The 24,960-nt window shown below is 41.1% G+C and overlaps 1 protein-coding gene across 1 annotated transcript in view; it reads left to right on the top strand.

Moving 5' to 3' along the window:
* Window positions 1-24,960, top strand: part of LOC122797804 (SCO-spondin-like) — a 4,708,783-nt gene that overhangs the window by 2,762,400 nt on the left and 1,921,423 nt on the right. Inside the window, exon 64 of the mRNA XM_044066325.1 lies at window positions 17,930-17,976. Coding sequence (XP_043922260.1) covers window positions 17,930-17,976 — 47 coding nt within the window. The remainder of the gene's footprint in view (window positions 1-17,929; window positions 17,977-24,960) is intronic.

Below are 24,960 nucleotides of genomic sequence, written 5' to 3'. Positions count from 1 at the left end.
CCTCTTTTTTGGACATTCTAGAGATCCTTAAGCAGAGGGGGAACTGGACTGCCCTTAACCCTTCCGAGGACGAGTCGGTATACCTGGACGCATTTGGTTCTTGCCCTTCCACCTCCTGGGTGTCTCCACCCTTCGACCCGCTCATGAAAGTAGTGGCTCGAAGGGCATAGTCAGCCCTGGACACAGTGGAACCAACTCCCCGTAGGCCCACTAAGTTCATTACAGCCCCACCCAACAAACAATTTTTGACAAAAGGTGTCCCCGTTGATGTCATGGTGGTGGCAGCAGCCACGAAGAAGGAGTTGGCTGACCCTTCGGTGCCTGTCCATCCACCTAATAAAGAGTCTAGGACAATGGACAGGTACGGGAAGCGAATGTTTTCCTCAGCGACTATTTCCATGCGGTCACTGAATTATCTGTGCCACTTCACCCGCCTTCAAAGGGATCTTCTCAAGGAACTGGGTGATATCCTTCAGGATGCATCAGCTGCGGGGGCCCAAGATAAGATTAACTCCCAGCTGGCGACCCTTAACTCAATCGTCAACTCCTCCATGTGGCTCATTTCTTATGGATCTGATGGGGTGAGTAGGGCCGCAGGTACAGGCGTGGCTTTGAGAAGACATGCCTGGATGCGGTTATGTAACTTTGCTGACCCCTTTAAGGCATCATTCACCAATACCCCCTTTGATGGTTCGGCTCTGTTTGGACCACAGGTCAAGGATACCCTTACCAGGTGTGAGCAGGAAGGCAAGACTCTCTCTGCCGTGGGAGTCCATTTTTCTACTCCCTCTAGACCATACCCCAAAGGTCAGAAGAGTGGGAAAATGTGGTTTCGGAAACCCCAGGGAGTCGTGCCTGACACACGTGGCGAGTTTCCTTCCAGGGGCAGGGGAGGGAACAATAATAGACACCGCCCGAGGGGCAGAGGGGGTCCACAAAATCAGGGTAGCAGAGACTCTTTCTCTGACAAACCCTTTCAGCACCCCTGAGGGGCTGCCCGACTGTCCACCTTCAGAGGCAGTCGGGGGAAGATTGTCACTGTACCCAGAAACCTGGCAACTCCTCACACAAGACAAATGGGTACGGTCCATCATATCCGAGGGTTACAAAATCCCCATTTGTCCACACCCCTGTACAAACAACCAAGTCCCTTCCAGATGTTCCACCTGGTCTAAGGGAACAAGCAGTGCCAGAAATTTCAAAACTGCTAGAAAAAAGGGCCATCCAGCCAGTCCCAGCAGACCAGCAAGGATCCGGAATTTACTCCAAGTTCTTTTTGGTACCAAAAAAGACGGGACTGGAGACCCATTTTGGATCTCAGCAGGTTAAACAAATCTGTTCAAAGAACAAAGTTCCGGATGGTCACGCTTCAGTCCATTCTACCCTTTTTGGGTCAGGACAATTGGATGTGCTCCATAGACCTTCAGGATGCGTACTACCATATCAAAATGGACAGGCGCTCCAGAAGGTTTCTTTGCTTCCGGCTGGGAGCCAGTCACTATCAATTCAGAGCCCTGCCCTTTGGTCTCACCACAGCCCCCAGGGTGTTCACCAAATGCATGGCAGTGGGTACGGCTCACCTGAGACGGTGAGGATTCCAGGTGTTTCCATATCTAGACGACTGGCTCCTTACTGCTTCCACCAGGCATCAGCTACTGCGAGCCAGGGATTATACCATCCAAACTTGCTCCAAGCTAGGTATCTCAATAAATTTCGAAAAATCTGCATTGACGCCTTGTCAGTCTATAACCTTTATAGATGCAAGATTAAATACAAAAGATCTGTCCGCAAAACTTCCTCTAGACAGAGTGTCAGACATTCGCTGGCATGTGCAGGTCTTACTACAGTGCAAGAGGATTCAGGCCAGATTTGTACTAAAAACGTTGGGTCTCATGGCAGCAGCAATCATACTAGTCCCCCTGGCTCATTTTCACAAGCGGATTCTTCAGTGGATGCATTTTACCCAATGGTCCTTTCAGCAACTGCCGATGTCTCACAAGATAATAATCACTCAATCATGCAAAGACCACCTGGCTTGGTGGATGGTCTCCCCTCTAGTACTCCAGGGCAGACCATTTGTTCTTCCTCCTCCTGTTGCCACAGTGACCACGGATGCCTCCCCGATCGGGTGGGGGGGGGGGCATTTTCAGGGCAGGACTGTCCAGGGCACTTGGCAACCTCTAGAGTACCACCTGCACATAAATGTCTTGGAGATGAGAGCGGTGCTTTTAGCGTTGCAAGCTCTTCAGGACTCTCTACCCACCGGGACTATTGCAATTCAAACAGACAATATGTCTGTAGTGTGGTACATCAACAAGCAGGGCAGAACCAAGTCCTATCCCTTATGTCAAGAAGCACTCAGACTCTGGCAGTGTGCGATCTCCTCTCAACGGTTTCTGACAGCAACGCACCTCCCCAGGAAGTCCAACATCATAGCGGACAGGCTAAGGAGAGCTATTCTCATGCCTCACGAGTGGTCTCTCAATCAGTCAGTAGCAGACAAAATTTTCCACAGATGGGGTCAACCTTGCTGCAACATTTTCGCAACTCCTCTCAACAGCAAGTGCGACGATTTCTTCACTCTCTTCCCCCTTCCCAGCCACTCCCCCAGAGACGCTGTAGTTCACAATTGGCCCTGGGGTCTTCTGTATGCATTCCCACCTTTTCCCCTAATTCCCAAGCTAATTCAGAAATCGACCGCATTGGGATCCAGGATGATCCTCATTGCCCCTTACTGGCCTCAACAAATTTGGTTCCCATTCCTGCATCGTCACCTGCTGGAGCAGCCTTGGAATCTGGACCCAGTGCCAGACCTCTTGGTCCATCAGTTGGGCGGGCTGCACCGATCCCTTCAGTCTCTCAACCTCACGGCTTGGTTGCTCCACTTCCAACCTTAGCCAGGCTTCCACATATTTCTCAGCCGGTGTGTGAAATTATCCTTTCTTCACACAAATCTACCCTGTCCATCACGTTCTAGATTTTTTAGCAGAACTTTTTCAAGCTGGCTCCTCGTCTGCCACCATTAGGGTCCAATTAGCTGCTATTGCAAATTTCCACCATGGCCTGTCAGAAACCAGCATCATGTCCCACAAACCTTGCAAGGCCTTTCTTAAAGGGACTATTTTGCTTAGGCCCCTGGTCAGAGATCCCCCGCCTCCGTGGGATTTAAACTTGATATTAGCTTCCTTGATTCTTCCCCCATTTGAACCTGTGGCTTCCTGTTCCTTAAAATTACTCTCCTGGAAGACTCTCTTTTTAGTAGCCATCACCTCAGCTAGTAGAGTTTCGGAACTTCAAGCCCTCTGTATTCGTCCTCCTTACCTTGTGTTTCATAAAGATAGAGTTTCACTCAGGACTAATCCTTAATTTCTGCCCAAGATACCTTCTGAAACAAACCTGAATCAGGCTATTGATCTGTCTGTCTTTTTTCCTAACTATTTGAACAAAGCTGAACAAAAGTTACACCAACTGGACGTTCATAGGCAATTACGTTGGATAGGACTAAGCAAACAAGAAAATCAGACCAACTCTTCCTGTCCTATGCTGAGGGCAAACAGGGACTGCCAGTTTCTAAAGTAACCTTATCCAGGTGGTTGTCCTCTATTATTACTTTGATTTATCAACTGAGACATAAAGAACTCCCTACTAAACCTAAAGGTCATTCCACCAGAGCGTTAGCTACTTTGGTAGCTTTTCAAGCAAGACTACCAATGGAATCTATTTGTGCTGCAGCCACATGGGCCACTCCTCATATTTTCATTTCACATTATAAGTTGGATATGGCCTCTAGGAGTAGAGCTGATTTTGGTTCCACTGTGCTCAAGAGTCTGTTCCGATGAGCCACCCAGGACTAAGGTGCTAGGGACGCTGTCCCAACCAGCAAGAATGAAGGCGAGATAGACAACTTAACATTAAGAAATTATGTACCTACCATAACGTTCCATGTTAATTGTCTTCTTCTCGCCTTCTTTCTTGCGTCCACCCTCCATCCCCCTAGCCTGGACAGACCAAGAAGAGTCCCTTTTTGAGGCCTTCTTCCTCTGGCAAGTTTGGACAGGTGTCCTTGAAATTTTTCTATGGTGTTAGCTCTGCCAAACAAGATCTGGGTATCTAGTGCCAAGCATTGTGGGATATGGGGAGGCCTCAAGCCAGTAAATAGCTCTCAAGCTTTAGTAGATGGCCGAGTCGGAGCCGAGGATCGGCTCCGAACCCAACCAGTAAGAAAGAAGGCGAGAAGAAGACAACTAACATGGAACGTTATGGTAGGTACATAACTTCTTATTAATTACATAGATGCAAGATATACTAGTGTAGTTGAACTTTCCCTCTTTTTAGTGCACTTGCCTGTCATATAGATTTGATTCTTTCTCATGAATTGAGAAAATAGGGAGGGTGGCCTAATGGTTAAGGTGTTTGCCTTACAAACACAAAGTGCAGGGTTTGAGTCTCACAAGGGATAATTCGCTAGACTTAAAATGGCTTGCAAGGGCAGTTAGCTTAGTACTAACCTATGCACCTATGAAGAAGGAGCTTACCATTTCAACCAGTGGCACAGCTTATAGATGAAGCAGGCAGATATATCATGCTTAAAGGGGTTGTAAATTGCAGGAATATTACTCTTTTAAATAGATATGTCCTCCCAGGAACCTATCCATTCTCATCCCCTTTTTTCCCATTTGTGCACTTGGGGTCAAGGTGTTGCTTCAACAATGACAGTCAGCTAGAGCCAAGGTTTACACTGCCAGTTGGCTAGTCCTGTCACAGTAGTTCGTCCAAGGTATCTATGTGGCTATATTTTTAAATATGTTGCATGAGAGGATGGAGCTTCAGGACAGCATGGTGATCTGGGAGGAAGACTGGAATATGGTCTGCACAACTGTGGAGGTAGATTCAGGCCCCTGTCAAACACATGTACCAGCAATAAGTAAAGCACTGTATATATTTTTATTAATTACATGGATGCAAGATATACTAGTGCAGTTGAACTTCCCCCTCTTTTTAGTGCACTTGCCTGTCATATTGATTTGATTCTTTCTCATGAATTGAGAAAATATTTGTGGCTAAGGAACCCTCTGAATTAGTTTAGAACCTAGACTGCAGTACAACACAACTATCAGATCACTCATCTTTCTTTGTAGATTTTTTTGTCTGAGACTGATTCCTGGGGTGGCTGTTGGAAGCATAATATTGTAAGGGCCCTAAGTTTGAAATGAAATTTAAGGAGTGGGTAGCAGGGTGGATGGCCTTCAGACTTACTTTGAGGTACACATCCCAGAATTTAGAAGATTTTAAGGATCATTTCAGATCTTTTCTGGCAACATATGTAAGATTTCTCACTACTCAGAGTAAGATTAAACTTGCTTCACTGCAAAGGACCATCCTTGAGGAACAGCGTTTCATTGGAAAAAGTAAAATTAGCACCCTTCAAACTGACCTCTGGCCCAGATCATCTCCCCTTTGAAACATATGAATGGATTGAGGAAAGTTTTTGCAACAGCTTTGCCAAAATTTGCTAACCAAGTATATCTAGAAACTGCCCCTGCCACTCTTTGATGACAGGAAGATAGACTTGACCTATTTCACTTTTAAACTATGACTGTGTCAATAATGACAGCAAGATTGCGCAGGAGACTACCACAACTTATTCATAGTGATTACTCCTTTTTGACTGTTGGCTGTGCTACTTCTGACAATCTTGTAAAGACCTTATTGATACTGGAGGATGTGGAGAAGTAAATGTCCCTTCTTTTAATTACCGGTATGGATGCAGAGAAAGCCTTCAGTAGAGTCTGCTGGATCAAATGTCTCCCCCCCCCCCCCCATATTTATACAAATGCTATAGGCAATATATTTAGGATCAGAGGCTAGAATTAAGAATGAAACCCAATTTTCTCACCACATTCCCTTAGCAAGAAGCACGCGAATGGACTGCCCACTCTCCTCACTACTTTTCAGACTATACTTGGAGCCATTAGCCATTAAAAGTCAGACCTTCTGAAGTGGAAGGATATAACATAGCTGGTTAGGAATATAAGCTTTCATTATATGAAGATAACTTATTACTCTATATAAAATAACCCTAGGGTATGAAAACTTGTCAGATACATTTGAGTGGCATGGCTAGGTTTAAAAAAGCACACCAAGATGGTTAGCCTTGTAATCACTTATGAATCTATGAAAAAGTCCTGAAAGGGACCTACCTAGAGTATTTTATATATTACAAGACTTTGGATCACAGTCTGGATATAAAATTAATATACTTAAGACAGAGGTACTCAGAATTCATTATTTTCAATCACAGGAACTCCTCACTCTGTACCCCTTTCTGGGAAGACATAACTGTATAAAATAAATGGGCCTTAAGATAGATTCTACAGTACAAAAAATCCAAAGAAGTAAACAATCAAGAGTTGCTACTGAAAGATAAAGTACATTGTCACACTTTCCTTAAATCTAAATAACCAACCCTTGGTAATGGGAGTAATCTCTTTACCATATATCATGTTACATTTTACAGTATTTAAGGCAAATAGTCTGCTATTTTTACAATTAATTACATTCATAAGCACCACCTCTTGAAAATTTTCTTAAAACTGAAAATGCCTAACATGATATTGTGAAAGAGTGTACCCACAGTCCCTCACTACCTACATTACTGTATATGCTAACATTTTCCCATGCTAGATGCAGAAATAAGAGAGGCTTGTTTCCCAGTAGGACAATTTGTCAGCTATTTCTCACAGGAGGAGCACCCATCCTTGCAAGATTGACACATTTCCTATTATATTAGTTAAACTATATTGTAAATAAGTAGCTGTTCCTACAAAAAAGAATGCTGCTTTTGATTATCCATAATGCTTTGTACATGCATGCAAATTATTACCAACAACTAACATGACATCATTTTGTAGGTGTGTTTATAAGAAAAAACTAAGTCAAGTGTAAAACTAAAAGATAAAAAAAATATTTCTTATGCTTTCAAACCACTTTCTGTTTTTAACATCAAGAGTACATCCAGAAAGAAAATGAACTATAAAACACAGATGTAGGAAAAGTGTAACAATACACTTTAAACCTTTATTTTCTCACTGGAAGGTAATCTGTTTTGATATGCCACAGAGAATACATGCATCGTGTGGTTTATTCTGCCCTTAGTTGTATATCAAGTACAGGGGTTTATTCACTCAGTGGACACAAACATTACTATCACAAATAATAACATTAACTTCTAACTTCATATGGTGAGGAGGCAAGCACATAATTTCTAAAGAAATCCTTACACTCCAGGTAGGTGCAGGAGGGCCGAGTCTCCCTGCCTGTGGAAAATACATCAGGCCAATACAGTGCAGATATTTTATGTTATCTATAGAGTGTTATATTTTAATATGGAAAATGTTAAGTATCAAACTGTTGGGAGGACCTACATCCCTGTATAAAAATCTGTTTGTGAGGCAAATCAATAGCCATACTATTTTATTTGTGGCTCTTAATATCAGTAACAGCTATATCGAATGCAGATGACTTGTGTTACTGGATGAATGATTGCAATTCCACAGTGTACCCTTTTTACCTATAGAAGACAGAGAATTACTTCAGAAGTGCCAAGAGCTTAGGTATTGTAGCCAGTTACTATTTGAAGGATGCTTTATGCCATTGCAAACATTCCAACAATGGTATAAACCATGGGATTAGGGTGAATTTTTTGAAATCATTGTCTTTAGACATTCAGAGGCTCCATATATATATATATATATATATATATATATATATATATATATATATATATATATATATATATATATATATATATATACATATAAGATTCTGTCTCAGAATATTTTGCATCTTGTTTCTTGGATTTGAGAAAATAGACATTTGAGTTTTCTAAAAAAGGAGCATATTAGCAAAGCCTATAAAAATTTCCTTCACAAGGACATTTGTAAATCAGACAGATAATAGGATTGAATGGGAGATTAATCTAGTGTCCCTATTCCCCTAGGAAGCCTAGGAAAAAAAGTATTTTAGGTATGCCTCCAGATCCAGAAAATGTAGAACCGTTTAGGTGGCAATGCTTGTACATTTGTATTTTGTACCCTTTCCAGACTGGCTAGTTTGTTCCCCAGTATATCAGTTATATGCTGGAGATGGAAAGGTCTGGATCTTGGAGACTGGTTGCATATTTTATTTATTTATTTATTTTACATTTGTTGACCGGGCTAGTCCAACTGGATATATGTCCATTTTCAGTAGAGGCCCGGGGAGAAAAGCTCCAAGACAGATCTATTATACCAGTATGTATAAGGTTACAAATTCAAAACAGTGTGTATAAGGTTACAATCAAGTTAACATAGCAGATGATACAAAACATTTTACAGTACATTGCAGAACAAAACAATATTTACGATAATATAGAACAAGATATTCACATGAGGTAGATTGAACTTTCTTCAGGTTTACAATTCCTGAGAATGGTTGCATAAGAGTATTTACAACATATTGAACAAGATATCCATGTGAGGTAGATCATAACTGTATGCGGGTTGACAATTCTTGAAAAGTTTGCAGTAAAGAGCATTGAATTAAAAGTCAGAGTGGAGTTAGGAGAAATTTAGTCACAGAGGTAGTGGGTTAGTCAGGGTTGGTGCAAGGGCATAACCAGTGTGTTCTAAGGTATATTTTGAGTTTTTGTCTGAAGTGGGGTAGGGAAGGAAGGTGAAGTAAGATCACTAGGTAGAAGGTTCCAGTATTTCCCAGTTGTGTTTGAGAAAAGAGACTTACCTGCCATGTTGTTAGACTTACTAATACTAAGTAGAAGTTTATTAGCAGAGCGTAAGGTATTAAGATTTTTATACGGAGTAATGAGGTTTGAGAGTATAGAAATGTTGTTAGGCTGGTTGAAGATCTCATGAGCAATGGTAAGTTGGTTAAAATGAAGCTGATTTTGCAGTTCAAGCCATCCTAGTTGTTTTAGATTCTGACAGTGATGAGTTCTAAAGGGATTACCAGTAGCAAATCTGGCAATGTTATTGTAAGATGTAGTTAGTCTGAGAAGATTCTTCTTTGATAGGTTGGTGTAAATTGGTGAGGCATAGAGAAGTGTTGAGATTAGATGAGAGTGGGCAATAGTAGTTCTGGCTGTTGGAGTGAGAAAGTATTTGATCCTGTATAGGGAGCCCATTTTTCTGTTGACTGTTTTTATAGTGTTATTAATATGGGTATCGAAGCTGAGGTAATTGTCTATTGTAATTCCTAGGGGTTTGGTGGTAGAATCAGGGGATATGAGGCTGCCATTGTTAGAAATAACAGAGAAATCTAAAGGCATGGATTTACGGGTAGGAGTAAAGAGAAGGAGCTTTGTTTTTTTGTGATTCAAGAGAAGGCAACGTTTTAGGAACCAAGTCTCTACTACGTTAAATATTTTCTGAGTTAGGGTAATTGGTATATTTTAGGGATCTCCTAAACTTCAGGAATTTTTATGACATTACAATGTAAGTTAGGGATTACACTGAATGAACCTATAAACCTTACACTGCAGCTATATTTTTTAGGTCTCACAGACCCCTTCACACCTGAACACCTTAAGTAAAGAGCTTTACATTTAATGATTCTGGTAGCAAAGAAGTGTATTACGAGAAAAGGAAGCAGCAATATCCCCACACACACATTCACCTGTGGAAATAACCAATGTTATCAAAGGGATAAGAAGTTTAGAGCTGTCTGGTGGCTCTTGCCTGCATAATAACAAAATGAAAGCAAAATGACAGGTACAGACATCATGGTTTGTTTGACAACAACTCATTTACTTATAATATTTAGAAATACCTTAATCACAGGTATATCAAATGCCTTTGTTCCAACATATACTCATGCCTATGATGTAATTGATGTTATCTCTCCGCTAAAACAGAAATCTTGGTAAAGATCTGCACTGTTTTAAGTTCTGGTTTTCTTACTGCAAAAGTAGTTTATGAATAAAGTTATTTCTTACAAATAAAATGCACTATCACATCAACAACAGATGCCTAAGCCAACGTTTACCCCATTTCTGGAATAGGCTTCTCTTACGTAGCAAGCAGAATACTTCACTAGCAGTCTTTAAAAAACAGTTTGGATGACTGGATTGGTGAACGCAGACTTTCCCCAGGGATATATGGAGAAGTTCTATTAATGGGAGACACTGCTAGTCTCCCACCAGTATTGGGTAATGTGGCTGAGCTTTTTGATGGTCTTCTGCCTGGCCATAATTTAGTAGGAGCCTGAAAACCTCTGTTTTTATTCAAATTCACAAAAGCAGCATCTTTCATTCGCACCATGTATGCACAGTTCTTCACAAAATACCTCAGCGTATCTTTCAAACATGTCGTATACTGCTAACTCATTTGATAAACTTTGACTCACAAGTTTTATCTGTTAAAAGTTTCACACAAGCTTTTTTGCCTTCATTCTTCTCACACATACCAGAAATAAATGCTAAGTGTTGGAGGACTATTAATTGTGACACACTCAGTACTGCAGAATGGCAGGTGCCAATAAAGGAATTTTTAATAACTTTAAAATTGTGACATCTGGAACTATTTCCTCTACTTTGAGGTACAGCAGTTTTGGAGCTACAATAAAGTATCAAGTGAGATGACCAAATGTTTGAAAAATATAATCGTAATATTCAGACTTCGCTGTTTTTCCTTATGAATGTACTTTATTGTTTGAAGTGTCACACCTCATATTACTGGGCCCTGCACTTCTGATATAAACCCCATGACCATTACCGTTCATCGTAACTAATGAAGTCTGATTTTTTTCCCTTTCTTAATAACCAGATCTAGCTCAATTCTGATAAATTATCTCTAGTATACATAGTTTAACTCTAGTAATGTGTAATAATTTTGCTGGAAAAATTGACTGAAACACCTTCTTGTATATATGAGGCACTGCACATCAGTCTTTCTGTCATTTGTCAGGTAACTATAAATAGTTCTTTCCTTTATCACTTAGGAATGAAATATTGGTAATCCTTCTTTAGATATAATTTGTATTTTCTTTATTCAAAACATTTACCTGTACTGATAACTTAGGACAGCATCTTGCTCATAGTTTCATAGTTTCATAGTTTGGTACTAGGCTATCTGCCCTGGGGCATTTATAAGCCTAGCCATAGTGATGTGGCTTTCGCCACCCCATGTAATGGTACAAAAGTGTACAGAATAGATTTAGAATACTGTGCCTCTGTCTAGTAGTGACACAGTGAAGACCCCCTTACATAATATAATTAGTTTACTGTGCCTCTGTCTAGTAGTGACACAGAGATGACCCCTGGGGTAAACCTATGATCTCCCATCCACTCGTCAAGATTTCTCTTGAAGAGAGTCAGTGAGAGGCTCTGCCTAACATGAACTGGGATTCTGTTCCAGAGTATGGGAAGCCTCTGAGTTATGAATCTGTCCCTCCAGCATGTCCTATTCATATTTGAGCTGAGGTTCAAATCTGTAGCTCTCGTGGTTCTGATGGATTTGGATTTTTTGAGGTGGAGCATGTCCATCAATTCCTGATTGGACATGGCCTTGTACGTCAGGCACAGATCACCTCTGATTAGGCGGTATGCTACTGAATAGAGTTGGAGTTTCTTTAGTCTGGCAGCATATGACATATGTTGGAGACCCTTGATCCTCTTGGTGAGGTACTTTTGGGGTCTCTCTAGCTGTTGCAAGTGCCGGGTGAGGTACATACCAAATGGGGCATTGTACTCAATCATGGGCCTGATAAGGGAGGAGTACAGGGGCACAATGACCTCCTTTGATCTGGATGTGAATCCCTTCATGATAAGGTGGGCAAGGTAGAAAGTCTTTCTAACCATTTTGGCAACGTGGGTGTCAAATGAGAGGTCACTATCGACTTGGGTCCCCAGGTCTCTCATTACTTTTTCCGTACTCAGTGGGTTACCGCCTATGTGATAATTTGTGGGCTCTTTGTTTTTCCAAAAGGGGATGACTATACATTTTTTGGCATTTAGTTTAAGGCTATGACTCCGGCACCAGTTGCCCGTTTCAGTGAGGCCTTTCTGTAGGATGTATGTGTCAGCTGGTGTATTGACTATGGCGCCTAGTTTGCAGTCATCTGTGAACTTTGTCAGCCACAACCCTCCCATGTTTGCTTCCACATCTGAGAGGGGTCCCAGGACAGAGCCCTGTGGGACACCACTTGTCACTGGCTTTGAGTCTGACATGGCTCTAGCGATTTTGACTTTATGGGTTCTATCCTTTAGCCAGTTTGCCACCCATCTTGTGACATATGGATTTACATTTAAGCTGTTGAGCTTGTCTATGATGCCAGAGTGGGGTATTGTGTTGAAAGCTCTAGCCAAGTCCAGGTAGGCTGTATGGACTGCTTTGCCCTCGTCAATGGCTCTAGTGACTGTTTCGAAAAAGTCAACCAGGTTTAAAAGGCAGGATCTGCCTTTTACAAAGCCGAACTGGGTGGGATCAAGTGTCTGTAAGTCCCCAATGTCTCTATTTATTAGTTCCATAATGATTCTTTCCATAGCTTTGCAGACCAGGCTGGTTAAGCTTATGGGGCGGTAGTTACCAGGGTCAGTAGAGGTGCCTCCTTTGTGGAGTGGGACTACTGTTGCTGTACGCCAGTTTTCAGGTACATATCCTGTAGTAAGGCTAAGGTTAAATAGCATTTTTATGTGCGGGTTTAGCTCCTCTTGGAGTTCACGTAGCACGCAACCCGGGATACCGTCAGGTCCCATTGATGCTGTGTTTTTAGCTTTGCTGAGGGCGGTTTTCACCTGGACATCTGAGATGACAGGGAGGTTACATTCAGCTGGGATAAGTATTTCTTCTTTTGGGGGTGAGGGAGGGGAGAAATTTGCACTGAACCTGTCTGCCAGAATGTTGGCAATATCTGTGGGTTCAGTGTATTTTTTGTCATTGTGAACTAACGCTGAACATATCTGAGGGTTTCCACCCAGGTTTCTAACATAGCTGAAGAAGACCTTGTGGTTATCTTTAGTGTCCATAGCGATTTTTCTGTCAAGGTTGGCCTTGGATGTTTTTATGAGAGAACGTAGCTTTCTACTAGTGCTGATCAGAGATGCCTTCTCTTTATGGGATTTTGCTCTGATGTGCAGTAGCTTCCTTCTTTTGTTATACAATTTGTTTATGGCTGGGGTCCACCAGACAGGACGCCTGCCCTTGGTGGAGAGGGTCTTGGTTTTATTTGGGATTGCATGATCCATGCATTCTTGGAGATGTCCGTAGAAAGCATTTGTGAAGGATTCTGCATTGTGGGATGTGGTTTCCACTGTCCCAGTGGGCTTAAAGGATACCATCTCAGTTTTAAGAAGTGTAAAGTTGGCTTTTGAGAAGTTTTTCACTGTAGTCTTTTGTGTTGGGGGTGGAGGTGGGATATGTATATCCAGGGTGATTAGTTTGTGGTCAGATCTCACTAGTGAAGGGTATACTTCCGGTGTGGAGCACTTTGTCCCCATGTTTGTGATGATCAGGTCTAGTATATTATCTCCCCTTGTGGGAGAGGTGACTAGCTGTTCCATTGCGTTTGAATTTATGAATTCCAGGAACCTTTGGGCTACGGTGTTTGGGCCAGAATAATGCACCCAGTCTATGTTAGGGTAGTTGAAGTCTCCCAATATGATGGTGTTTGGTGAGACATTCATGTCCTCCAACGTCTTCAGGAAGGCTGAGTGGGGTTTCTGAGATTGGGAGGGTGGTCTGTAACATGCTACCAGTTGTATAGCAGTTTTGCCTACGGTTAGTTGCACCTGGATGGTCTCTGATGCTTCATGTGTTGCCTCTAACCTGGAGGTGTGGGTGTCCTTGATGAATATGGACACTCCCCCTCCCTTTTTGGTTTGGCCCGTGTTTTGGGGCCGAAAAGCATGATACGAGGTATAGCCTGGTAGCGCTGGGGTGCTCTCAGGAGCCTTGAACCAGGTTTCAGTTACTGCACAGACATCGATGTCCTCCATACTGAGGAGTGCTTCGAGAGCCTGCATCTTGAGATTTAGACTTCTGGCGTTGAGCAGCATTACCCTTAATTTTTTTCCATTTTTGTTTTCTAAGGAGGTGGGTTTGTCTTTTGAGCTTTGCCTAAAAAAAGCACTATGGGGGAGGCAAGAGCCTTAGCCAATATCCAGAAGCCCAGTGGTGACAGATGCAAGCCGTCCCTTGCGAAGCAGCGTGGCTTGTCCAGCATGTCATCCCAAGCAGACAGACATTGGATCCCCCTAGAATGACACCAGTATTTGAGCCAATTATTAAAGCTGGTCATCTTGTCTTTGTATTGTGGCATCATTCTTGGTGAGGGCAAGATGCTGCTCAGGGTCAGGGTCATACCAGCCTGGGCTACATAATCAGAGAGCTCCTCTATGTCTCTTTTCATGTAGTCCAGGGAGGTACGTCTCAGGTCATTCACGCCGGCATGGACAATGACGGAGTCATATTTGTACTTGCTTTGGAGTGACCTGAGTGCGTGTGTTATGTGGCGGATCCTAGCTCCCGATAAGCAGCTCACCGTTACCCTCTCCTTGTTCAGCCTGGTAAGCGGAACGTCGGTGTGAATGACTATAGAGTCACCTATTACTAGTGTATCAGGCATGGTGTTTGGCCTTAAGGGCTGTGATTGTTGACACACTGATTTATTGAAGTATGTGATGCATGTGTTATGTTTTGACGTGGTGGATTTCTGGGTGTCTGCTTTGGGAGCCTCTGTTGTTTTGGTAAGTTTTTTGTTAGAGCCTCCGAGTATGTCTTTGTGTTTTTATGTGTTTGGTTTGCAGTTGTGGTAGGTCTATGTGGGACTGGGTTTGGTGTGTGTGTGGTTACCTTCTCCTCCTGTCTGGTCTTGCCTGTCCTGAGTTGAGAGAGTTCAGCCTCCAGTTTGGCTATATAGTTGCATCTCTCACATGTATTTGTGTTTGTTGGGAGGAGGAGAGGGTTGTCTGTGTACATGAGACAATTGTAGCATTGTCTCAAGATTCCCAGATTAACCAGCTGAACCGGAGAGGATGCCAGCAATCTACCACTCGACATGCTAGAATATTATAAGGGAGTGCTGTGCCTTTAAGGGAAGTGGGTACTCACAGGGAAGGTAGGTGGATGTAGTGCTTACTTTAGTTACTGAGTGCTTACTTAGAAGAGAGGTTTTGAGAACAAGTGCTAGGCTTATAATAAAGCGATTAGACTAGATTATTATAAGAGTAGAGCTTTCTTAAGGGAAAATTTGAAGAGCAGACTTGGCGGAGCCAGAAAAGTTTAACCGGCGCTGCTATGCACAATCACAAGAAAGCCGTGCAAACACGGATTTTAAACAGGGAACTTCAAAAGAGCTAGAAATGGTCCAAAACAACCAATTACTACAAGCTCTTGTGCTGAGGTCACTCCTTCAGGGACAGATAGGCTGCTCAAGGCTCCCCACTCCCACTGGTGAGCAAAGAAACTTCCTTCTATCCAAGTAAGGCAATGGACACCACAGGAACTACACCACAGCCCAGAATACAGCAAAGCCTGTATAATGGTCTAAACTAGTTGAGGAGAGGCGGGAAAACAAGGATATTTTTTTCGTTTTTTTGTTTTTGAGATAGAAAGCACACAGAAATGCAGGAAACAGTAATAAATCAGTTACAAAGGCTAGCACACTTTAGTGGGCAGCCTCAACAGTTAAATTAACAAACAAACAAACAACTTTCGACCAATTTTCGACTAAATGAAACTTTAAGTGCAGATAATATATAATGCAACAAACAGTTAAAAAAACAGTTTAAGCTTGTTCAAGGTAAGCAAGAGAAGGTATTTTAGGTAAAAACAGCAAAAATACTTAAATCAGGAAAGTAGTCGCTTTTCTCAGTTCTCTGCTGCTAGGACCACTCTGCAGGACCACGAGGAGCTGTTGCTGAGTAGTATTGCCAGAAAAAACGCTCAGAGGTGGATTTTAAACAGGGAACTTCAAAAGAGCTAGAAATGGTCCAAAACAACCAATTACTACAAGCTCTTGTGCTGAGGTCACTCCTTCAGGGACAGATAGGCTGCTCAAGGCTCCCCACTCCCACTGGTGAGCAAAGAAACTTCCTTCTATCCAAGTAAGGCAATGGACACCACAGGAACTACACCACAGCCCAGAATACAGCAAAGCCTGTATACTGGTCTAAACTAGTCAAGGAGAGGCGGGAAAACAAGGATATTTTTTTTTTGTTGTTGTTTTTGAGATAGAAAGCACACAGAAATGCAGGAAACAGTAATAAATCAGTTACACAGGCTAGCACACTTTAGTGGGCAGCCTCAACAGTTAAATTAACAAACAAACAAACAACTTTCGACCAATTTTCGACTAAATGAAACTTTAAGTGCAGATAATATATAATGCAGCAAACAGTTAAAAAAACAGTTTAAGCTTGTTCAAGGTAAGCAAGAGAAGGTATTTCAGGTAAAAAATAGCAAAAATACTTAAATCAGGAAAGTAGTCGCTTTTCTCAGTTCTCTGCTGCTAGGACCACTCTGCAGGACCACGAGGAGCTGTTGCTGAGTAGTATAGCCAGGAAAAAAAGGCTCAGAGGCGGATTTTAAACAGGGAACTTCAAAAGAGCTAGAAATGGTCCAAAACAACCAATTACTACAAGCTCTTGTGCTGAGGTCACTCCTTCAGGGACAGATAGGCTGCTCAAGGCTCCCCACTCCCACTGGTGAGCAAAGAAACTTCCTTCTATCCAAGTAAGGCAATGGACACCACAGGAACTACACCACAGCCCAGAATACAGCAAAGCCTGTATACTGGTCTAAACTAGTCAAGGAGAGGCGGGAAAACAAGGATATTTTTTGTTTTTTTTGTTTTTGAGATAGAAAGCACACAGAAATGCAGGAAACAGTAGTAAATCAGTTACACAGGCTAGAACACTTTAGTGGGCAGCCTCAACAGTTAAATTAACAAACAAACAAACAACTTTTGACCAATTTTCGATTAAATGAAACTTTAAGTGCAGATAATGTATAATGCAACAAACAGTTAAAAAAACAGTTTAAGCTTGTTCAAGGTAAGCAAGACAAGGTATTTCAGGTAAAAAACATCAAAAAATACTTAAATCAGGAAAGTAGTCGCTTTTCTCAGTTCTCTGCTGCTAGGACCACTCTGCAGGACCACGAGGAGCTGTTGCTGAGTAGTATGTTCTCATTATTTTTCCAACACTCCAACAATTAAGGCACTTTGCTTCTGTTGAATTAGTCTTGTGGGAAATGTTTTTTTTTTTTTATTATGTGTAATGCTAACAAAACATTTTACCTTTATGGTTATTGTTCAACTTTAAAGTTTGTATATCATGCTGAAACATACCTTGTACTTCCTCAAATGTTTGTATGCCTATATCTACCATTCCTTTCATCAAAAGAATCTCACATGCTGTAAGAGATGTTGCATTTGATTCGGATAACTTTTTTAATGAGATCCACTGTTAATGCAACTAACAAATCTGTCTGTTAGGGGTTCATCCAAGTATGCACTAAATTCACAGTTCACAGCACACTGCTTCAGCTCAGTTGTATACTGTTAGTGATTTGGATCCAAAATATCCTTTTAATATTTCAATAATTTTCTCGTAGCCTTTATATTTTTGTTTCAATGGCTTGAACCAAATTTCAAAGTAGTTCATTTGCAGAAACACTTTTATGGATTCTTCATGTTGTCTGTCCTCCCAACAGTATAGGGAGGTGCAATATGTCGCTTTGTCCCTCTAAAGATGAGAGCCATCACTTAAGTGAAAAATACAATGGTTGTCAGGGGATGCATCTTCTTGATTATGGAGCATTTCTTATTGCCCTATCAGTTCTAAACTGTTTCTATTTCTGCCATTTCTGATGCATATATATTGTCCTTGTTTCACAGAGAGAATGCTAACCCTTTTTTTTTCTTTGTTGATTTACAGCACATGTTCATTTGGAAAGATGGAGTGTGGATCTGTCCTTTGCCCAGGTAGGTGCTGTCATAAATATCATATATTTTTTCCAGATTTAGACTCTAAGATGTATGGGTTTCTTAAATCACTGTAGGCCAGGGTAAGCTGAGGAAAGATGCTTCATCAGATTTTGGTTAGCATGCCACTGGTGGCCAGCATGGGATGGTAATTTCATCACAGACATCATAGACTGTGTAACTCAATATTTCTAGCAGGTTATTTCTAGATTCCTAAATGAACTATGTAGTCAAACTACAAAACCAAGAAGAACTAACAAACTGAAAACAAAAGCATGGCAAAGAGAGCTAGCTTCCAAAAAGCAAAATGAAAAATCTGGAGTACTTAAACTTACATTAATCATAGTACTGAGTTCTTGAGGTTCACCTCCCACATGGACTGTGTAGAAATTTCATACTTGGATGTGTTGCCTATTAAAAATGTCACCAGTTGTTATTTTTCTCAGATACATGAAAAGACCACTTACTGAAATTCATTTCTACAATTTTGGAGTGGCCACCCTTTGACCCAAAAGAGATTTGTGGTCAACGGGCAATTTGTAAGGGCTGCGCGAATGTTGTCCTATGAAGATGACTTTTTGAAAGAATGCCTCCTACTTGAGTCCATGTTTTTCAAAAGAGGGTACTCCTTTGTTTTGGTACATGAACTAAAGGATGAGGTCATTAAGCAAAGAAATAGGAATATTTATGTTCCCGTTTTGGCTAGGTCTAATAAGGGGAAGGAGACTGTTCTTGCCTGTAATAACTTTGTGGATGAAGGGTCATTTTCAAACTTTTTTTCACAAATTACAATCTTGACAGTAATTTGGTGAGGTGCATCTTGAATAAAAACAGGCTTTTGTTACAGGAAAGTTTGGACTTTCACCATCTAGTTCTAGAGAAACCTAAAATGGTTTTGCGGAAAGAAAGAAAGAAATTTGAAAAGTATTTTAGAAGGAGTCTTTAATACAACAGGAAAGCAACATGAGGCCAAATACATGAAAAAGTGTGGTAGATGTATATTTTGTAAATGGATACATACTGGTAGCTCTTTTAAGATTAGAGGGAGAACTTGTTTAATTAAAGGGAAATTTGACTGCTGTACTAGTGGAGTAGTTTATGCTGCATTATGCCAAGTCTGTTCTTGTTTTTGTATCAGAAAGGCTGAAAGAATGTTAAAAGAATGAATGTATGAATACCTGTATGAAATTCACACTAAAGTGCACCAACGCCATGACTAAGCATTTATCTGGATTTTTGGACCACTTTTTCACATTTTTGGTGATTGAACAAGTGGTTAAAATCCTAGGGGTGGTCCCTGACACCTCCGTTTGGAAGCCAGGGAATTATATTGGCAGCTGGCTTTGAATGCAGAGTATTGGCTAAGACTTAATGATATAACTTCCATCTCAAGTGTTTTAAAACTTAAATCTCTACATAGATAGCATAGGCTTAAGTGATGTAGCAACGGGTTGGAAACAATTTTTCTTAATTTTTTTGAGGTCTTTTTATTTAGTGCCTGGTACTTTAAATGTTAGTAGATAGTACCTTTTTAAGATCATGTGATTCACATTTGTTGGTATTTTTTTACTGACTGTTATCCATCTGAAGAAGTCTTGTGATTTTAACAGGACGAAAGCGCTTACTATTTGTTTTTTGTGTTTGTTTTCATGGGATTATTAAACAGTTTTAAGTACTCCAGCTTTTTCATTTTGCTTTTTGGAAGATAGCTCACTTTGCTGTTCTTTTGTTTTCAGTTTGTTAGTGGTTCTTCTTGTTTTTGTACTGTTTGTTCCTTCAACATGGCTACTGACAGCCAGGGTTCCTCACAGCTTTTATTCCCTGATTTGGATGTTTCTGAACTTCATCGATCTGTTGGGAATCATATTTTATTACTACAACTGTCACAAAAAGTGGATGTTATTTCTGGTTATTTGCCTACCTTGAGAACATTGGATGTTTCCAGCCATATGTAAGATGGGAATGGTGTTAATCTAGGTGTACTATCTAGGAGTGATTACCTGCACTTTGTAAGTCCTGCACAATCTGCTTCTTCAGCTGGCAACTCTAGTAACCTGAGCAGGAATATTTCCTTGTCAGACTGGATTTTAAAAAAATACTGGTCTTTTTCCTCAAACTTCTACTGTGTCTGACAACACTTGTATGAGATTAGAAGAGCTTGATTATAAACTTTTGAATTTAAAAAAAGTTACAAACTGAGAATGCTTACTTTTCAGAAGCATTAAAAGTTAAACAAGTGCCAGAAGGCCTACGCATGTGGAGATTTCCCACTGGCCTTCTGAAGGACTCACTACTTCATCATGACCTGTTGGCTATGTTTGATTGCAACGGGTATGAATATATGGAGTTGCTTCTGAAATATAACAAAAAATTTATTGAGCAGCTCACAGCTGAAACACAGCAGTTGGAGCAGTTGATTTTGTCAGACACTGATTACTATTATCGTTTTGACCATGCTAGAATTTTTTTCTAGCATTGATTTCCAGATGAAAAAAAATTTAGAACCAGAAGGTCAATAAATTAGAAAGAGACTGTCGTGCCTACCAGGAACAAATGGCTTATCCAGACCCATCACCCTCCCAAGTTTGAGGGAGAAAACCAGCTTCATATACTTCATGCAATACGGTCGTCCGGTCTGCGGAAGAACGAGTCTATATTACATAATCAAACTTTTAAAAGTTTGAACGTCATATGGTCGACACCATATGATCGAACTTTTAAAGGTTGAAAATGTAATAAAAAAATAAACCAAAGAAAAAACCTACCTGAACGGTTTAAGCATGGGGGCAAGCACCCCTGCAACCCCCACACCCCTCGCTCTTTAAATATACCAACTCTGAGATCACATTGCAGTGTAGAAAAAGGAAATCTTCCCATTCTGCACTGTACGGAGATCCCGTTGAAATGTTCGAACTTTTAAAAGTTTGATCATATGGTGTCGACCATATGACGTTCGAACTTTTAAGAGTTCAACAATGTGATGTAGACCCAGAAGGACAGGTGAATGCCTTTGAACCACACCGTAATGTATTAACAACTAATGATGGCACTGAATTCAGCTATCAAGCCAATATTTTGGATTATTTTCCGATCCCTAGGTGATTTGAAAGAATATAACAGAAAAATCAGTGACACAACCAGGAATTAAACAGGGTGACCATGCTATCATCAAGGCCAATCACACACCAGAACAGAACATCCTCCCACCAGGCAGCACCAAAGGAAGAACAAGACCCGGATATACTCTCCACAAGCTTAGTTTGCTTTGAGGCATTAAATTAACATATTGAAAATGGTTCAAACATTGTTGAAGAAGTTTCCTGATGTAAAATCATCACAAATGATGGCAGGGACTTTAATATTTTTAATTTTAGTGAATTTGTATTTGATTCAACCACCACTCATTTATGATGTTCATATATTTCTGGAATGATTAATAGGGAAGAGAAACTATTTAACCCATTATGTCATTGTACTGATCAGTTTCAATGAGGTGCTGTATAAACTGCTAATTTTTAAAGTCCAGAGGAAGCAGATTCCGTGTTGCAGTTAATTGTTTTGAAAAGCCCCATTCAGTAGTGGAAAGGCTGAAAAACAGCCTTATGAAGGTTAGGGTGTCAGGATCATTAGTTCTTAGTGAATAATGCTAGGATTTATCTTCTAGCATTTGGACAATGGAAAGGTGATATTCCATGTGGAGTAATTTAAAAATGAGTGAGGGTGACAGCAGTGTGACGTGCTGTGTGCCTTTTTCAAGGACAAAAATTGATGGTCTCTGGGAGATGAGAATGAGATACTGTATTCATTTTTAGGAACAGTTTTAAGAATACTGGTGCTCTTTGCCAGAATTATGGTATCCAACCAAATTGCTTATTCTAGGTTAGAGATATGGAGATTTACTCATTTGTTTTTTCTTTCTTCAGATGATGGAAATAGAACAGTTTGAAAAAGTCTAAGGTGCTTAAGGTTTTTTTAACAATAGACTGCTCTTGGTATATGAACAATAGAGTTGGGCCTAAGCAGGCACCTTGTATTTTTTTTAAACTTGCTTTATTCATCTGGGTGTCATACAAGAGTCAAGATTTTTGCTGCATTTTGGAAGGTGGATAGGCAATGCCAGCAAAGACCAGATGTAATAAACTGAGTAGCACTTACTTGTGCTCAGGTGGCAAGTAATGTCTGACAGTCTACATGCAGTTTGTACACTGAGAAGATTGTTGGTACTGATCAGAGGTACAATTATGAAATTAATAAAGTAGTTTAGCATATGCATTGCCAGACTTGTGATCATTTTTAAACAGGAAAATAGTGCAAAAGTTAAAAGCAAGAGTCCCAGACCCCAATAGAGTATTAAGTGTGATATTTTTATTCTTTGTAATTATTGAGGCACAAAAGTTGACATAATTTTTTTTTTTTTTTTAATTCAAGATGCAGCAATTTGTTTGCCCTGTATGACAATATAGACAATTGTATAGAAATGGCAGTACCAGACTGAAATAAACCCAGGTCAAACTGCGAAAACAAGCCACCATGGTGAACCCCTTGTATTAAGGTTGGACAAGAAAAGAAAGAAAATCCTGTGGAGAAGTAAAAGGGAATCTGCACAACAGAACAAAAAGTCCCTCATTAGTCTAAACAAGCAAATAAGAGAACTAGTCAAGTCTCTGAAAGACTTTGAGGTAAAAATAGCATCCAAAGCTAGACTCAGTAACTCTATCCTCTTCGGATCCTATAAACATATCCCCTTTGGGTCCAGGCTCTGATCCTATCAGGCCTTTTCCACAGGGATAGCTGGCACCATCAAGCATCCAGACAGTCCCCATCAAGGATTTCCCCTCTGTTTGGATACCTCTCCAGATCATCCCACCAGACAGGTTCCCAGAAAGAGAACATATAAGAGGAGACATATGGATTCCCCCTGGAAACTCTCACTGAAGATGCTGACTTTGATGAAGGGAAGGGGGTCCCCCAGATCTCCACCATATAATGTCTTCTTTGGAGATATTCTGGAGATTCTCAGGCAAAAGGGTGAATGGTCCTCTGATACACCTCCCAAGAGGAGTCAGTCTTTCTGAAAGCTTTTAGGCCTGACCAATCTACTTTTTTGGTGACTCCTCCAACAGTTGAACTTATAGATCTAGTCCCTTCCTGGGTGTGGAAGGAAGTGGATACTTTAGAATCCACTTCCCATCTCCCTGATAAATTTCTTGTTCCCCCCAAGGAGAGGCCACACTGGAGCAAGGGATTCCCTGTTGATACTGTGGTTGTGGTGGTGACCACAAGAAGTAGCTAACATGGCAGACCTCCATTATATTTCCCCCTAACAGAGTTTCTAGGATTTTGGATAGATTTGGAAAGCACATTTTTGCCTGAGTGAACTTTGCCTTACCGTCTCTAAACAACTTGGCTTGTTTCACAAGATTACAACAGGATTTGACCACAGAACTTTCCAAATCCATCTCTGAGTCCATATCCCTGGAGGACTTCAAGAAGTCTTCTTCACAACTGGCCACTCTGTTATCAACCTGTAATGCATCTATGAGGCTAACATCCCATGCTGTGAAAGGTACCTCATGTTTGGCTGGTTCAGGCATAGCTGTTAGTTGATATGCGTGAATGCATGCATGCAGCTTTGCAGAGCCTTTCAAGTCTTATTTCATCAGTACTTCTTTTGATGGAACATCCTTATTTGTCTGTACTGCAAAGGAAACTTTCCTAGAGTGAACAGAATGGAAAGACTCTGTCTGCTGTAGGGATATGTTTTTTTACCCCTCAACGATCCTTTTCTAGGAATCAAATCAGAGGCAAGGTAAGTCCCAGGTTCCTTTCCAGGGCTCAGGTGTGGATAACTCCCTCAGGGGCTGAGGGGGGAGTTTGAATGGAAGACAGCGTCCTCATGGCAGAGGAGGCCTAGAAAAACTGGGTTGCCAAGATTTCTTTTTGGATAAACCATTCAAGCTCTCCTGAAAGGTTGCCCAACTGCTGAATTCTAAAGGCATTTGGGGGAGCATGTCTCTGCAACCAAACCCCTGGGCATTAATAATAAAAGATTCTTGGGTGCTAAAAATCAAATCTAGAAGTTATTACATACCATTTTTCCTGATTTCCCCAAGTGAGAAGAAAAAAAGGCTCCATGACTTCCCACCCAGTCAGAGGGAGGCAGCAGCTCAGGAAATTCAGAAGCTGTTAGACAAAAGAATCATCCAGGAGGTCCCACTATACCAGAAAGAATTCAGTGAAAAAGGAAAATTGAGGACCTGATATATGTTCATAGGTTCATACTAGGCTATCTGCCGTAGGGCATTAATTAGCCTAGCCAGAGTGTGTTTGGCTTTCGCCACCCATTTTAAATTAATTTTGCTATGCCCTTTTTCGAGGTTAGTATACTGTGCCTCTGTCTAACAGTGACACAAAAGTGATACCTGGGGTAAACCTACGATCCCCCATCCACTCATCAAGATTCCTCTTGAAGAGAGTCAATGAGGGACTCTGCCTAACCTGGACTGGGATTTTATTCCAGAGTGAAGGGAGCCTCTGGGTTATGAATCTGAATCTGTCCCTCCAGCATGTCCTATTTATTTCAGTGCTGAGGTTCAAGTCTCTCGAGCACGTAGCTCGATGGGATTTGGATTTTCTGAGGTGCAGCATGTCCATTAATTCAGGGTTGGACATGGCTTTATACGTCAGGCACAGATCACCTCTGAGCAGGCGGTATGCCACTGAGTAGAGCTGGAGTTTCTTTAACCAGGCAGCATATGGCATCTGTTTGAGCCCTTTGATCCTCTTGGTGAGGTACTTTTGGGGTCTTTCCAGTTGCTGCAGGTGTCTGGTAAGGTACATCCCAAAAGGGGCATTGCACTCAATTATGGGCCTGATAAGGGATGAGTAAAGAGGCACGATGACCTCCCCTGATCTAGATGTGAATCCCTTCATGATTAGGTGGGCTATATAAAATGTATTTCTAACCACTTTGGCCACATGGTT

This window comes from Protopterus annectens, chromosome 3.part1 (genome assembly GCF_019279795.1).
Source record: "Protopterus annectens isolate FY-2018-M chromosome 3.part1, PAN1.0, whole genome shotgun sequence".
NCBI classification, from domain to species: Eukaryota; Metazoa; Chordata; order Ceratodontiformes; family Protopteridae; genus Protopterus; species Protopterus annectens.
Note: the sequence above shows the minus strand (reverse complement) of the source record. Positions and strands in the feature narration are given on the sequence as shown.